This window comes from Electrophorus electricus, chromosome 2, assembly GCF_041902795.1.
Source record: "Electrophorus electricus isolate QZ-2024a chromosome 2, ASM4190279v1, whole genome shotgun sequence".
Taxonomy (NCBI): domain Eukaryota; kingdom Metazoa; phylum Chordata; class Actinopteri; order Gymnotiformes; family Gymnotidae; genus Electrophorus; species Electrophorus electricus.
In genome coordinates, this window is record NC_137498.1 from 18,819,717 (window position 1) to 18,835,267 (window position 15,551).

A 15,551-nucleotide genomic window follows, 5' to 3' on the forward strand; every position below is an offset into this window, starting at 1 on the left:
GCGGGTCGAAACGAGACCAAGTCTCGCTGCTCCCGAAACGTTCAGGCAGCACGTTCTTTTTCCCCTACCTGTACTTTTATCATATAAAAATGAACTAAATGATCAACTAGCCCTTCTTTATTAATCCTACATAATAATCCCACGTAATAATAAGATTATTACAGCCTGTGTGTGTGTGTGTGTGTGTGTGTGCGCGCGCAAAGGCGCGCGTTTTTCGAGCTCCACGTAAATACTTTAGGCTGTGTTCAGATTTGGCAGCTTTGGTTCAGTAAAATAAAACCCGCGAACCTCGTTGCGATATGGGTTGGTGCAAGCGAGAATGCTACTTATCGAGCTCTCGTTTTATTTTCCAAAATGAACTCTGGCGTGCTTGGTGTTAAATATGAGCAATGTGCGGACCACACGCGCTAAACGCACCAAACAGGGTCGTGATGTCACCACCCGACGCGACTCTAAACGCCTCGAGCGTGAACGGGGCGACGCTGCTTAAATGGGTATCTGTGCTAGCAGAGGGACCGCCAGACTGTACATCGGAGAGGCACGTCTAATTTTCAGTGGATAAGCGGTGGGAGGAGGTCTTGTCTGGGAACGGGTTGAGCATAAAGTGCCTGGTGGGGCAATGCCTGGACATCCTGAACATCTCCATTTGCTGTTAAAGATATTGTGTTTAGATGGTAAATGCTTTAAGTTCCTGTGACTTGCTGTGATTCTTTAATTCATCTGGTAATATTACATTGTTATCTCTACATCAGGAAATGATAAAAGGTTTGGACATATGTCAGCGAATACTCATTAGTTAAATGTTAGTAGCAAAATAGTAGTGTCTGAGCCACTTCTGGTAAAATGTAAATCTGCTTGAATACACTCACTGTAATATTCCCAGGTATCCTTTGCCTCCACAGTTGCCCAACATCTGTCTTTGACCCGCTTGTGTGTGGTGAGCATATTTCCCAGCTTTTTGTCATTGTTCTGCTGATACATTTGAACATTTTTATTAAATTTGTTGCTTAAGTTTTTTTTTTTTTTAAAGGCAGTTTGATTGCATACATACTAACTAACTGTTGGTACATTCTTGTACAGTCCAGCAGTATAAGTGTAGTCCTGTGTGTCATTTCCATGAAAATATGAGCAATATCATGGAAAAATAAAGACTTTATAATGATTCTAGTGTACCTTGTGACTTTTGGCTTGGATGGGGATGAGAGCCTAGCTGGAGGTAGTGATTGCTGGAAGGTGCCCCCTACTGGAGTGGAGTACTGGATGAAGGTTTCTGGGAGCTTGACTACAGCTTGTGGGTGTAAGAGATTGAGGGGGTCTGTTTGCAGGAGTGGAGCATTGGATGAAGGATGATTCCAGAGAGGTTGCAAATGCAGTCAACAACAAAGGCACAATTTATTGTGGGGATGCTGGGGACATGCCCCCCCCCCCCTCCCCTTTATGAAATGGCTGATTTTCATTCCTCTAAGGAAACACAAATTTGAGGGGCAACAGATGTTGAATGCAACAGCTGGTTCATATTCTTGTCCCCAGCACTTTTCAAAGTAAAGTTATACCCAAGGTCAGTAGTATTCAAAAGCACATATGTCAGTTTGTCTGGTATAAATACCAGAGTAAATAGCCTAGAGCTTTTTGTAGTTCTTACTTGATTCATTATATGGGCTAGATAGTCATTATTGGGAGATGTACTTAAACAATAACATTTTCCTGAAATCATTGCTGTTGTATTATACTTTAATTGTATACTCAACATTCTTAAGCCTTTCTGCAGAAGCCTTTCTGCAGTTTTTTATACACATAAGGTTAAGGTAATATTCCCTTGGTTGTCCTTATATGGTCATATATACCAAAAGGAATAATAAGGAAATAAGGAACATCTATTGCAAGGTGCAGCTCACTATTCTTAATTTGTTACAGTAACACCAAATTATCACTCAAAACTATTTCTATTAAACAGTGATTGCCTTGTTGATTTAGTGTGTGGTCTATAGCCCACTCAAAATCAAAGCATTTCAATTATCAGTGATTGCTACTGTGTGTATGCCATTCATGTTCATTATCCTACTCCTAAGTGGTGTGTTTAAAGCTGTAATTTGTAAATGCATGTATTTATATTTCTTTTGTAAAACTATCAGCGTTGATGTAATAAGTGGTAAAAGTAGTGGGAGATTTTTTTTAATAACTAATATAATATGCAATGAGAACTATTGGATATTGTTCTATGCATGCATTGTACATGCATGGGATAAGCTAGCTACACAGTGAAGCATCAGTTCTGATCATGTATTCAGAATTGGTAGCTTTTGTTCGATTAAAATTAACCCTGGTGGGAATTGTTTTGTTAGTGCATTTTTTTTTTAGAGCAAGTGAGAATGCTGCCTTTCAAACCCTAATGTACACCAAATAAGCAGACCAAGACCCCTTGAGCAGGTTGGTTTCAGTCCGCTTGAAAAACAATTCTGGTATGAGCACAGTATGGTCCAAAGGCATCAAACAAACCAAACTCAGGACATGATGTCACAAGATTGACAATAAGAACTGATTGGTGGTAACGAAAATGAGCAGAGAGGACAAATGTGGGGCAATGAGGAGGTAAAATGCCTCACTGACATTTGGTACTGTAGGAGCAATGATTTGACTTCCCTGGAGGGCAAAGAGTTCTCATGCCTCACTGATTAAGCAAAAGCATTAGGAAGTTACTGCATTGTTTCCACTAAGTAACATAGGCAGCCCAATAACATAAAATAGCCATAAAACAATTCTTCTGGACAGGACACCACTTAAGGAACTTTTTGTACCTCAGTATGCATGACCTTGTTTGATCTGGCAGACTAGAATGGACTAGTGTACTCTATAGACTCAGAGTTTTAAAAAGGAGAAAAACACTGTCATAAGCGATACAGTTGCTACACTGGAAATTTCAGGAGACATTCATAGATCCTGTAACATGTCATGTGTTGTTTGTGTAATGATATTGTTTAGTATGAAAGTGTAATCCATTCCATGCCCTAAATTATATGTGAAAAATACAAGATATACCAGGAATTAAAATCCTGCCTGAAACAATGAGATTATTTTCAATGTTGTGTTATTATACCTGTTACATGGCAAGGACATCAAATGGAACTTGAGATGGGAGTGAAATGGAAGGTGGCCCATAAACCACTGCTGCTGGAAGGACCAGCTAATCAACACAGAGGATCAGATATGACAACGATATGAACACTGCGGTGTTTCATGGTGCAATCAAAAATGGTAGGTCTGTTGATCTCTTATCAACAATTTTAGAATTTAACCTTTGGTTTTAGTTTCTCAGCTGATCCCACTTTGAATGTAGCTCAGTGAATACGTGCCAAGAAACCACTGCATACTGCATGCAGCAATCTGGAATTAGTGTACAAAGGTCTGTTTCTGTGATTCTCAGAACATGGTCCAGGAGACTGAAGCTTCCAGCCAGGCTTCTTAGTCTCAAGGACAACACTGAATGTAATTAAAAGCTTTTCCCCAATGTTGGCATGATATTCTAGTTTTGACACTGTGACATTACACAACAAAGAAAAGTTCTGTCATTATTAAACTAGTCATACTCTGTATAGTTTTTATAAGTCATTTTTAAATGTAAATAATAAATACTCCCTTTTTTTAAACTTGATTTTATTGATGTATGCTGATGTTTTACCTTCTTTATACATCTTACATTATTCTTGTCTTCTTTTTCCAATTTCTTTGTTATTAAACTTTGTTAACAATTTATCCATGAGTGTCACAGAAGTTCTGTCAGCTAGGAACATTTCTCAGTTAAATTTGAGAGTTCAAAATTTCTTTCAGACATTGAGAAAATTATTAATATTTCTATGGTTACTTTATTGCAACTATCAAGTTCATCTCATTCTGAGACTATTTGTCATGTTGGACTGGTCTGGGCCAAGGGACTCGAACTACAACTATAAATGTACCCTAAGAAAAAGCTTGTCTTGTAAACCTTTCTTGTAGGCTATTGCTCTAAGGAGAAACAGGTTAGGCCTGTCCCTAAAAGCAGTAAATTAGTTTTAGTGGATATTAACAATTACTGTATCCAGTGTTTCACAGTCCCAATTTAGACGTCTCCTTGCACTGAAGGGTTTTTAAATGTTTTAAGGACTCTATTCACCTCATCATTTACTTCTCCTGCCACTTAGGAGATAAGTCTGGTTAGATATGTCAAAACACTAACATGTGATTTGAAGAACTAGGCAAGACTAGATGTGTAAAACCTTGTTAAATTGCCGTGCTAGAACGAAATTTAGAGGAGCTGTCCAATATCCTGAAGAAAATCACGTGCTGAAACCTATTTAGCCTAAGCTATTTTTTCACATGACTGTTTAATGGGACTCAAAGTCGTCAAAGCCAAATTATTATATAGGTTGCCTCGGTGTCACACTGAACAGCAAGCTGATCAAACCCTAGGGCATTATGACCCGGTAGATGGTGATGACTTTGGAGAGTGAGTACTAGCGCGCACTGTTAGCGCCCCCAGTGTATTTTCACGTAGCCAGGGCGCGCTGATTGCATAAAGCTGAGTGTGAGGTTCCAGCAGCATCATTAGAACTTCTGAAGTAGGTTAGGCTACAGCATGACCAGTGATGTGCCTCAAAAAAGCTCATAGAAGTAAGGGCGAAGTAAAAAAGAACAAGGCTTTCCCTCACGGCTGTTACTCGCAAGTCGCCTGCTTTACGCACGGTTAAACATAAAGACCAACTCACTTGAACAGCGTGGAATACAAATATATTTTCGTTCGTGTTTCGAAGTTGTCTGTATGCAGTTGCGGGAGACGAACGGAGTATGCTATATGACATATAAAGGAAAAACTGAGGAAGATTCTGAAGAACAGGGTTTACAGTTTTGTATGTCGGGTTGTTTCACTGATGTTCCTGCGATGCGACGAGAACATGTACAACACATTTGCTTTCCAAGACCAAGATGACACGAAAAAAACCCACAGAGGATAGACATTTAAACGTAATGCCTGACGCGTAGAAACGAACTTCTATATCTGCGTTGGCAACGGTGGATGATGGAGCGATCCAGTCAGTTCAAACCAACAACTGTCATATATGGGGAGCTGTTAAACATTTCATCCAATTACACCGATTCAAATTACACGGACAAAACAGAAGAAAGTGATGGAAACCTCGTTGTCCAAGCGACTGTGGCCATATTATTGTCTCTGTTAACATGTGCGACTACATTATCAAATGCATTTGTCATTGCCACAATTTATCAGTCAAGAAAACTGCACACTCCTGCAAACTTGCTGATAGCATCCCTTGCTGTCACAGATCTCCTCGTGTCTGTTCTGGTGATGCCTATAAGCATTCTATACACGGTAAGTCACACCTGGACACTGGGACAGGTCATGTGTGATATATGGTTGTCGTCGGACATAACATGTTGCACCGCGTCCATTCTGCATCTGTGCGTAATTGCACTGGACCGCTACTGGGCTATAACGGACGCTGTCGAATATTCCAAAAAGCGCACTCGTTCGCGCGCGGCCGGCATGATTGCCATTGCCTGGGTAATCGCCATTTCCATCTCTTTGCCGCCTTTTTTCTGGCGTCAAGTGAAAGCGGAGGAGGTTACGAGCTGTAACGTGAATACTGATCACATTTTCTATACTATTTATTCAACCTTCGGAGCATTCTATATCCCCACGTTACTTCTGATCGCACTATACGGCAGGATCTATGTAGAAGCCCGAAAGAGAATTTTGAAACAGTCCCCCAAAAAAACTGGGAAGAGACTTACTTCTGCACACCTCATTACAAATTCACCTGGCTCCGTGGCATCGACAACTTCTTTAAATTATGGAACGAACGAAACGTCCTCTTGCGATGCAGTGGTCTCAGCAAACAACCAGGTGAAAGTTACGGTGTCCGATGCGCTTTTGGAGAAGAAGAGAATATCAGCTGCCAGAGAGAGAAAGGCAACAAAAACTTTGGGGATTATATTGGGCGCTTACATTATATGCTGGCTCCCGTTCTTTATATATACGCTTTTAGTGCCTATTTGTACAACTTGCACTTTTTATCCGGAACTGTTTGATATATTCACTTGGCTGGGCTACTTAAACTCGCTGATAAACCCCATAATTTATACAATGTCTAACGAAGACTTCAAACAAGCATTCCATAAACTCATACGCTTTAACTGCTGCAGGTCTTGAACTAGTGCTGCATCCCAAAAGCTTGGTAAAATACGTGATGGGTCATTATGATGTTAAATCACTGTTATGTAAGATGGGAATCAGATGATATAAGGTTGCAAGGTGAAATCAGCGGGAAAAAAATGAATAGCTCTTTATCAGTGAACGCATCATTATTAAATTCCATACTCAGAATGGCACGTAAATGCAAGGTCTAGATTTGAAAAAAAAAATTGATTAACATAACTCGGTGAATACAAATGGATTATCGGTTATCAAAATCTCGACTTTTCAAATTTTACCACATTTTCCGTGAATTTTTAAAAGTCTCAGAAGTGCCCTTTATTTTAAGTAATTCGTATTCTAGCATATGCGTCCATACAGGAGAGCGTTAAATTAGGCAATAGCTGGACCGGAAAGCTAAAATCTCAGCATAAAGTCTCAAGAGAAAAAGTCTTAATCAAAAGAGCATAATGTCTGAAATGTGTAGTCGGGGATTGATGTTATTTTTTTTTGCCGTGAACTAGGACTGTTGTTCTAAATGTGATTTCACAGAAAAGACATCTGAAATAGCCTATAATTTTAATTGCTCAATTTCAAACGGCTCAGTTGTTGAGACAGTTCTACTATTTCATTCAAATGAATATAACAAAAAAGCCATTAAATCTACTATATATGTGTATGGGATATGTAGGTTTCTTGACTGTGTGTGTGTGCGCGTGTGCGTGCGTGTGTGTGTGTGTGTGTGTGTGTGTGTGTGTGTGCATGAATGCATTTTTTAATGTCTGGTTGTATCTTTGCTTTTATGCTTTTTTGCTATTTATGTATTTATTTATTTATGTTCATTAGCTTATATGGTGGGTAGTTTTTGCTGGCAGCACTGATCTTAACTCTGAAAAATTCTGGTGGTCTAAGAAATCAAGCCTACTGCTGAAAATGGAAACCTATGGCTGAGGACACCATTCTTTGTCAACATGTAACAACAGTTGCATTCCTTCAAAACAAGTTTGCATTTGTGAAAGTGTATGTGGGACAATGGAAAATTATCAATATTGAACTTGACCTAATACTGATCATAAATGACAAGACTGTAAATCAGCTGTAAGTTTGGTATGGTGCACAATACAATTTGATGGTATCCATTTATCCAACAAAAACAGAGGTCAGCACGCACACTTAGCAACGCATCCCATTTCCAGTAGAATAAAGCTGCTGTGTTGTTTTAATGGAGGCCATGTTTCAACATAGCTGATGCTGTACTATACGCTTTTGTGCATATAAGCAATGTTCTGTAACTAAGTTGGCAATGTGGGCTAAATTCCAATCCGATGGATTCAAATGAACTGCTGCTATTACAAACCATGAGAAAAAATGAATAAATTTCAAAAATGTAATTGAGATTATGGTAATTTATTGAAAAGTGGTTCAGATTTTCATGTTGCAAAGCATTGAATTTTATTTTAAGACCAAGTGCATATGAGATAAGTGATTAATTTGCTTTCACAATACTCAAAAATACATATAGGCATTTCTCCTTTCTCTTTTATTAAATTCACAGCAACTGCATTTTTATGCATTTTTTTTAATTCAAGCCATGTTAACCCAAGAACAAGACCCCAATTAACACTTGGCACAGTGTCTCAATTTCATTTTCTCTTGCTGTAAGAAATGGTTGAATTGGAAATGATACAATTACACTAAAGGTAAGAAGCTTTTCAAAACAAATTTGGGCATTCAGAACAATAAAGAATGCTACAAGGTAATGTGTAGGAAATTAATGTTTGGGATCTCTGAGATACAGCATCAAACTGACTCTCATAGAGAAAATCATCTTTAATGAATCAGAGTGGAAAGGTGGCATTTCACCTCCCTGGGGAGTTCATTTTCACAGCATTTCTTCTGTTCTCTAATCACAAATCTGCGAGATGAGATTTCTCCCATACCTCATGATCTGCGCTGAATAATGCTGCTTGTATAACCTCAGACATGGGAGGGGTAAAACACATGGTCTTCTTGGCGCACATTTCAGTGCCAAGCTCATTAGGCCGCACTGATAGGGTGAACGAGGTGAACATGAAGAACTGAAATGAGAGCAAGCCTAATGAGGGAGGAGTAAACAATCATGTTTGCCCTCAGTGGCCAACAGATAAACACCAACATCAGGTCACGTAAAGGGGGGAAGAGAGCCACACAACTTCTATTGAACACAGACAGACATGTAACTCTTCCATACACCGGGCTGCTCTTCATCAGGAAGTTACTGAGACACATGTCTTCAGGTTGGCTGTTGTTCAAAGAAAATGATATAATAATATTAATAACCTCTCAGGCAAAGTATTACAGACATTTCAATCAAATTCATAAACCGCTGGAAGCTGCACCTTCAGCTTCATTGTTCTTGGCAAAAACAGAAACTAATATCCTGTGTCTATGATGCAGCTCTGCCTCATACACACTTGGTTAATTTCCAGACTCCCACATGATGCGACAGTTTCCATGGTTTCATCCTTTATTAAGAATTAACAGCAGGCTTGATGGCTACTGCTTCATTCCATTTGAGTCCGTGAGAAACTGCAAACTACGGCTTCCTAATGGAGTCATTTTGCACTTGCAACTTTGAATTTTGTGGCAAAGGACCCTTGAGCATAAAATACCCAAGCTCAGCCTGTTCTTGTAAAAAATCCTATGGAATTTGCTCACGTTCCTCATATTGCACCCCTCTCGTCCACAAACCTGATGATTACGATGTCTGCGAAGCTACTATATGGACATCATCATTACCCAAGCCCAAGAGGTCACAGCATCTTTAAAATACTAAACAGGAAAGATCCTGTTTTCAGAAAATATCAGCTTCATTTACTGACAATAAAGTATTATGAGGTTGACCCATTCCTACCCATGGTACCGCCAATTGTGTAATTCTGTCATTTTACAGCAAGCCATAGCAGAAGTTCAGTGAGTGAAGCATACACATCTGTACCCATCTAAAAGGGAGAGAGAGAGAGAGAGAGAGAGAGAGAGAGAGAGAGAGAGAGAGAGAGAGAGATATGGCAAGACTGAAAGAAAAAAATTTTAAGTTTTATGATTAATGAGCCATTGTATCACAATGTATCCATACAAACTTTTTTTTTTTCAATTTAAGGAAAAGTGTTAATCCAAGTCACACATCTGGTGCAAGATTATGACTTGAACCATGACTGTACTTTATGTATGTCATCTGGCATTTTGACTGAGCACTTACTCAGTGGTGTAGGTTGTGGAGCATGCTAATCAATGATCGCTTAAATCATTTCTTGGCGAGGTCTCTGGATCACTGGCTTTTAAGTGAAACTTCTGGACCCAAGTCAGAGCTCTTCTGCCAGCTCTGTTCTCTTGTTTTCTCCCTCAGTCCTGGTCTGGTATCTCTTTGCTAGCTCCTCTCTGCCTCTCAAGAAAATATTATATTCGATTACAGAACTAAAGCATATTACATTGTAGATGCAGAGTACTCCCATAGAGGTTGTACAGTAAACATTGTAAAGGTTCCATATAGTATATCCAAACAGGTTCATGCAAAATTAAACAATATATAAGAGTATGTTATCTGCTTTGTTGCATTGTGCAAATTATATATAAATATATTAAACTAATACACACACACACACACACACACACACACATCAGTATTCATGGCCACTGTGTCTCCGTCTTTTGTGTGAGTTGTTTATTTACCTTCACAGAGACTCTGGTCTAATGTACTCATGGCCACTCAGTAGCCCATTGTGTCCTACAGATGTTCCTCGTCTCCCCTGCCTCTCATCTCTGCATCAGGCACTGGCTATCTTTGCCTCCGTACTGTACAGGAACAATGGGCCACTAATGAAGAGAGAGGTGGGGAGAGAGAGAGATAGAGAGAGAGAGAGAGAGAGAGAGAGAGAGAGAGAGAGAGCATGTGATAGAGATGAACCTCATTTAATCTACAATTTATCTCCTTTTTGAAGTATATCAAGTATATTGTCAGTTTGTAGAATAAGAATTTGTGTCTATACATCCATTACTATATTAACATCATACTGTTGTGGGTATAATAAACATGACTTTGCTACTTTTGATTTATGTTAATACAGTCATAACCATGCAAGTAACTGACAGAAATTCGGTCCTTTATTTGTATGCAAGCAATTGCCATCAGTTATCACTTCTGAAATGCCTCTCCCATTCCCGGAATACGTGAGGAAAATAAATAAATAAACAAATAATTGAATAAACATGCAAAATATTGTTTCTTCTTCTAAAATCCCAGTTTTTAAATTATCATCCATATTTGTAGCACTTGTCTACTTTTAAATTGCTTATGTTTCTCAAAGCAGCTCCTCCTCGGCTGGTCTCTACTGCAGACAATTTACAGGTCATCTGCATAAGTCGAAAAAATAAATGGGAAGCCAGTAAGTAAGAAAAAGAATACCAAGAATACCCTGGCTTACTTATCACTTTTCTTTAGGCAATAAAACATGTGGACACGCCATGAATTTCCACCAGTACAGACAACACTGTCCACTCAGCTATACTGCCAGAAAGCATATACTTGTAATCATAAGCGGTCACTTATGTGTAACCAACAGAGCCATGTGATGTGGTCATTGCAGGCATCCTCTCAGCCTCCAGCATGGCTGAGACCAGGTGCAGTGGAGATAACAGAGTAGGAATTTGGCTGTGGCCTTGGGAGGACTGCATTAAATGGAGATTGTTTACTGGCAGGCTCTGCAGAAGTGATGCCTAGAGGCTGGTTTCATGCATTCACACAGACTACAGCTCAGCATGGCAATGAGGACCACCATTTATTGTTATCTCACTGAGCCAACAAAGAAGTACTGCATTTTAAAATCATTTGATCATGTGGACAGGAATCTATCTCACACACACACGCACACGCACACGCACACACACACACACACACACACACACACACACACACACACACACACACACACACACACACACACACACACACACACACACACACACACACACACACACACACACACACACACACACACACACACACACACACACACACACATATGGTAGTTAAGGTACTTGACTTGTAATTGGAAGGTTGTTGGTTCAAGCCCCACGATTGCCAAGTTTCTATTGTTAACCCTCAATTGCTCAAGTTGTACTCAGTCATAATTGTAAGCCACTTTGGATAAAAGTGTCAACTAAATGCTATAAATATATAATTTGGATAGAGGTCCTTCATCAGCTGTGCTAGAAAAATGCACTTTAAGTGTCTCAGTCTAAAATGTCCTGTTTCTCTGGAAACCTGGAGTACTTAACAGCAACTATACGTCAGTTACTCCCTGGAATCATGTTCATACATGTGTATATACATATATATCCTTCCAGTGCATGATCATATCTTTATCTTTTACGTCACAATCAGGCCTTCTACCAGAGGCCCTGGGGGTTTGCACAGTATTTTTGCTGTTACTCTTAGGACCGCACTCTTCAGGACTGCGATTAATATTGTCATTGCTGGGATCTGTTGGAGCCACTCCATCTTAGGGGTTCGTGGCCCCAAATGCCCCTATCACCACTGGAACAACCTTGGTGTCAATCTTCCACATTCTCTCCATTTCTTATTCCAGTCCCTGGTATTTTTCTTATCATATTCTTTTCTTTCAATGTTTCTATGACTTGGGACCCCACAGATCTATTATCAGTGCTGTTTTCTGCATCAGGTCCACAATCATATATATATATATATATATATATATATATATATATATATATATATATATATATATATATATATATATATATATATATATATATATATAGAGAGAGAGAGAGAGAGAGAGAGAGAGAGAGAGAGAGAGAGAGAGCGGGGGGGGGGGGGTGGCTTTGTCAAAAAAAGCTGCCTGGTTCAATTACCATTGAACTTCAATTACTTCAAGATTCAAAATAAATGTGCTGTCTTCCAGTATCCCTATCTCAAACCTCTTAAGCCTTCACTGCTATATATTAGAATTTAGGACCTAAATAATAAAAATATATCTTTTGCTCTGACAGTACTCAGGCTTATGGGCTTACAAAAAGTAATATCCTGAATATGCCTTGTTTTCAGATGTTATGAGCTTTTGAAAAGGGGATTTTTATATTCTCAGTGGTTGTAAAAGATTTCAGAAATTAGTTTGTAGCAATTTGTCATTTGAAGAAGTTTATTTTAAGTGTTCATAAACTGATTTTTGAGACTAGCCAGAAGTGAAAAGAGATTACTGATAAAAGCAAATAGCTTTGTTGATTAAACTAATGACAAAATTATGGATTTATCCACTGTGACTGTGGCTATTTTCACTATATACACTTACCATACACTTAATTAAAACCCTCCTGAACTCACTGGGCTATTTATTAGGTACATGGAACTTATAGGTACGTTTTGGTTTCTTATAGGCTACATAAGGTTCTGCACATTTAAATACCATATATGGTTATGCTAATTTGTTCAACCTTGTCAGTAGATGCCTTTGTCTGCTCTCAGTATAAAAAGCAAATTTATCTCCCACTATATATGGATATAAATATGCACAGAGTAAGAAAGATTATATATTTAGATTATATATACTGATATATAGATTATATATGGTAGTCGTGCTTTACAACAGATAAGCAATATTATATAATTCTACACCTATAAAATACACCTATGTTATTGGAGCTGTGACATTATGGCAGGCAGGGCAGGATTCAAAAGCATTGTCCAGTGTTATTTATTTGAAAGAAGAACAGAAACATAATCCATGGACAGAAACACCTGAATACATGACACATGAAAAACACAAAGTTAGGTTAACCAGGAAGAAAAATGCTGAGGTAAGTCTAAAAAAACACAAAGAGAAATTAAGAACATGGGAACAGAGAACAATACGGAAAAATGAACAGGCAAGAGTGAGATTACATTCGGGTCGCCCCCCCCAGTGCAACAGGGGGAGGTGAATAGATGAAGAAGACACAGGAACAAGGTATATAAATACACAGGGCAATTAAAGCAAATGGGAAACAGAAGAGATTCTTCAAGGGCAAGGAAAACCAAAACAAGAGGTGGAAATAGGGAATGAAATCAAACACAAGGAGACCACATGGAACTCATCGGCACGAGAACTGTAACACCAGAAGAGGGGAATAGTGACAAAAGTAGGTGTATTTAGTCAGATCTTTTCAGTTCAATTTTATTTCCATAATCACTTTTTACAATACACATAAAGCAGATTTACATGAAGCGGGTCTAGGCCCCTAATGAGCAAGTCATGGGTGACAGTCGCAAGGAAAAACTCCCCTGATAAAGGAAGAATCCTTGGGACGACCAGACTCAGAGGAGAACTCAGCCTCCATTGGGCGATACTGGATAGCATGGGGCACACTACAAAATTTGAACACATGGAACAAAAAAGCAAATTGCAAATGCATATTGTTTACAACAGTGTTTACTTAAGTCAGATGGGTCTGGCTGCCCAGGTATTCTGAAAGTAAAGTAGGTGTATGTACGTGTGTGAAAACTCCAGATACCTGTAAAATGGACTATTCTCCAGTGTAGTCCAGGTCAGTTCTCATATTACAGAGACTCTTTTCCCCCCTGTCACACTGCACCAGCACCAGTGAGACTACAGTGAAGACTAGCACATTACTCTTCTAAAAAGACATATATGAAACTTGTCACCATGTCTTTTTAACCAACAGGCTGTACCACACTATCAGTTGCCCTACGTAGTTAGGCACATACCAGGCTGTGGGTGGCAACGGAAGCCATGGTGACGATAAGCATCCCTTCAAATGAGAAAACCATCATGTAGGGGGCAGACTCATGGGTCGCTTTTCTTCTACTCTTCATTAATTCATCTTAATCTTGAAAAAGATTTTTAGGCATCATCTAAAGCCAAAATTACGGAATCATGTCATTTGTTGATCTACTAAAGTTTTAATTCTAAAAACATTTAAATGTTTCATAGCACACCAGATAGGCATGTAGCATAAGTTATGGTTGTATTAATGTCACTTTTGATTTGTTGGTTAAAGGTGCATTTCAGAAGTTTTATTATTAATTCTCGAGATAATCCTACAATGCTTTTCCATCAATTTTAAAGATATTCTCACATGCTGAGCATTTGCAGGCTAAAAGGGACTAATGTTCTGAGTGAAAACTATTTGCTTGGGGGGGCATTTAAGATTAACCGATATTTTTATTTCATTTTTTATATAAAAATGTTATATTTATATTTGTCTTAAGAACAAATGTAAGCATAAACCATTCAATTCTAATGCCTTTAAAACTATGGAAAACATATATTCAGTCAGATCGTAGTACTGTATATCACAAAGGTAGGCTGTATAAATTGGACAGCCTACACAGTCACATCTTAGCTAAAATGCATATGTCTTGCATCACTTTTTCTGTGTCCAATACCATCTGGTTGGGCTGCAAAACCCTCATTACTGATGTGATGAATAATGGACTGTTTTGTGCGCACATGCAGAGACTCAAAATGAGGCCAATTTTCTCCATTACGCCCTACATTTCCGAACTTCTTTCAGAGTTTTTCTAAAGGCAGCCATCAGCAGGAACATGCTGACATTAAGTCCATCCATTATCAACACTGTTTAAAATACACTTCTGGATAGAGACATCCAACATGGCTGAATGAGTAAGCTTAAGCTATATGTGGTATTTAAGAGTGCGCAACCTTCTTTGAAGTTGGAGAAATGGTAAACCACCCACACACACCCTGGCAAAGGATTAAATTGCATACTTGTGAAAGCTTCCAAATGCCTATAAAAAAGCTATAATAAAAATTGTATCAAGCCACTTCTGCTGGAGTAGGATTAACCTAATTGTCTTTCATGCTCAAGTGACAGCCAATGCAAAACAAAAATAACAAAAGCCCTCTGAAGCTGCAGAGCAGAGAGAAAGCAGACTGGGGTGTGCTCGTAACGTTCAATACCAAAATCATCCAATGACTGAATCAGGCATTCAAGGTGATTAAAAACAATTAAGATGAGAAGAACAAAACTACAACAGAGATAAAAACTATTTAGTAATACAGTGTGATACATATTCACAGGTTTATACTGTATTTTAGACTATGAGATGCGGAACATTTTCAAGCTATGGCCGCAGTGTTTTATTCTCATTTTGTCATTTTCACACAAACAACTGAAAATCTCCATAAGTGAACTTTAGTCCTTGGGAACAGATGGGGAGAGTTTCATGACATTCAGCAGATGCATCAACCCAAAATGGCCTCTCGCTCTGTGTGCAGCAAGTGGCTGTGTTAGTGTGTCTCACAATGTGCTATACATGGTAAAATTGAAGTGCCCCCTTTCTTGACCTCAG

At 38.7% G+C, this 15,551-nt stretch overlaps 1 protein-coding gene across 1 annotated transcript; it reads left to right on the plus strand.

The window, feature by feature from the left end:
* The first annotated feature begins 4,610 nt into the window (after nt 1-4,610).
* LOC113587409 (5-hydroxytryptamine receptor 1B) lies at nt 4,611-7,708 on the plus strand. Its single transcript, XM_027026063.3, has one exon. The coding sequence runs from the start codon at nt 5,048-5,050 to the stop codon at nt 6,200-6,202; it is 1,155 nt and encodes a 384-aa protein (XP_026881864.1). The 5' UTR covers nt 4,611-5,047; the 3' UTR covers nt 6,203-7,708.
* The last annotated feature ends 7,843 nt before the right edge of the window (nt 7,709-15,551 follow it).

Excerpts from the sequence above, each read along its gene's own strand:
- LOC113587409 (XM_027026063.3), top strand. The coding sequence starts at position 5,048 with ATGATGGAGCGATCCAGTCAGTTCAAACCAACAACTGTCATATATGGG.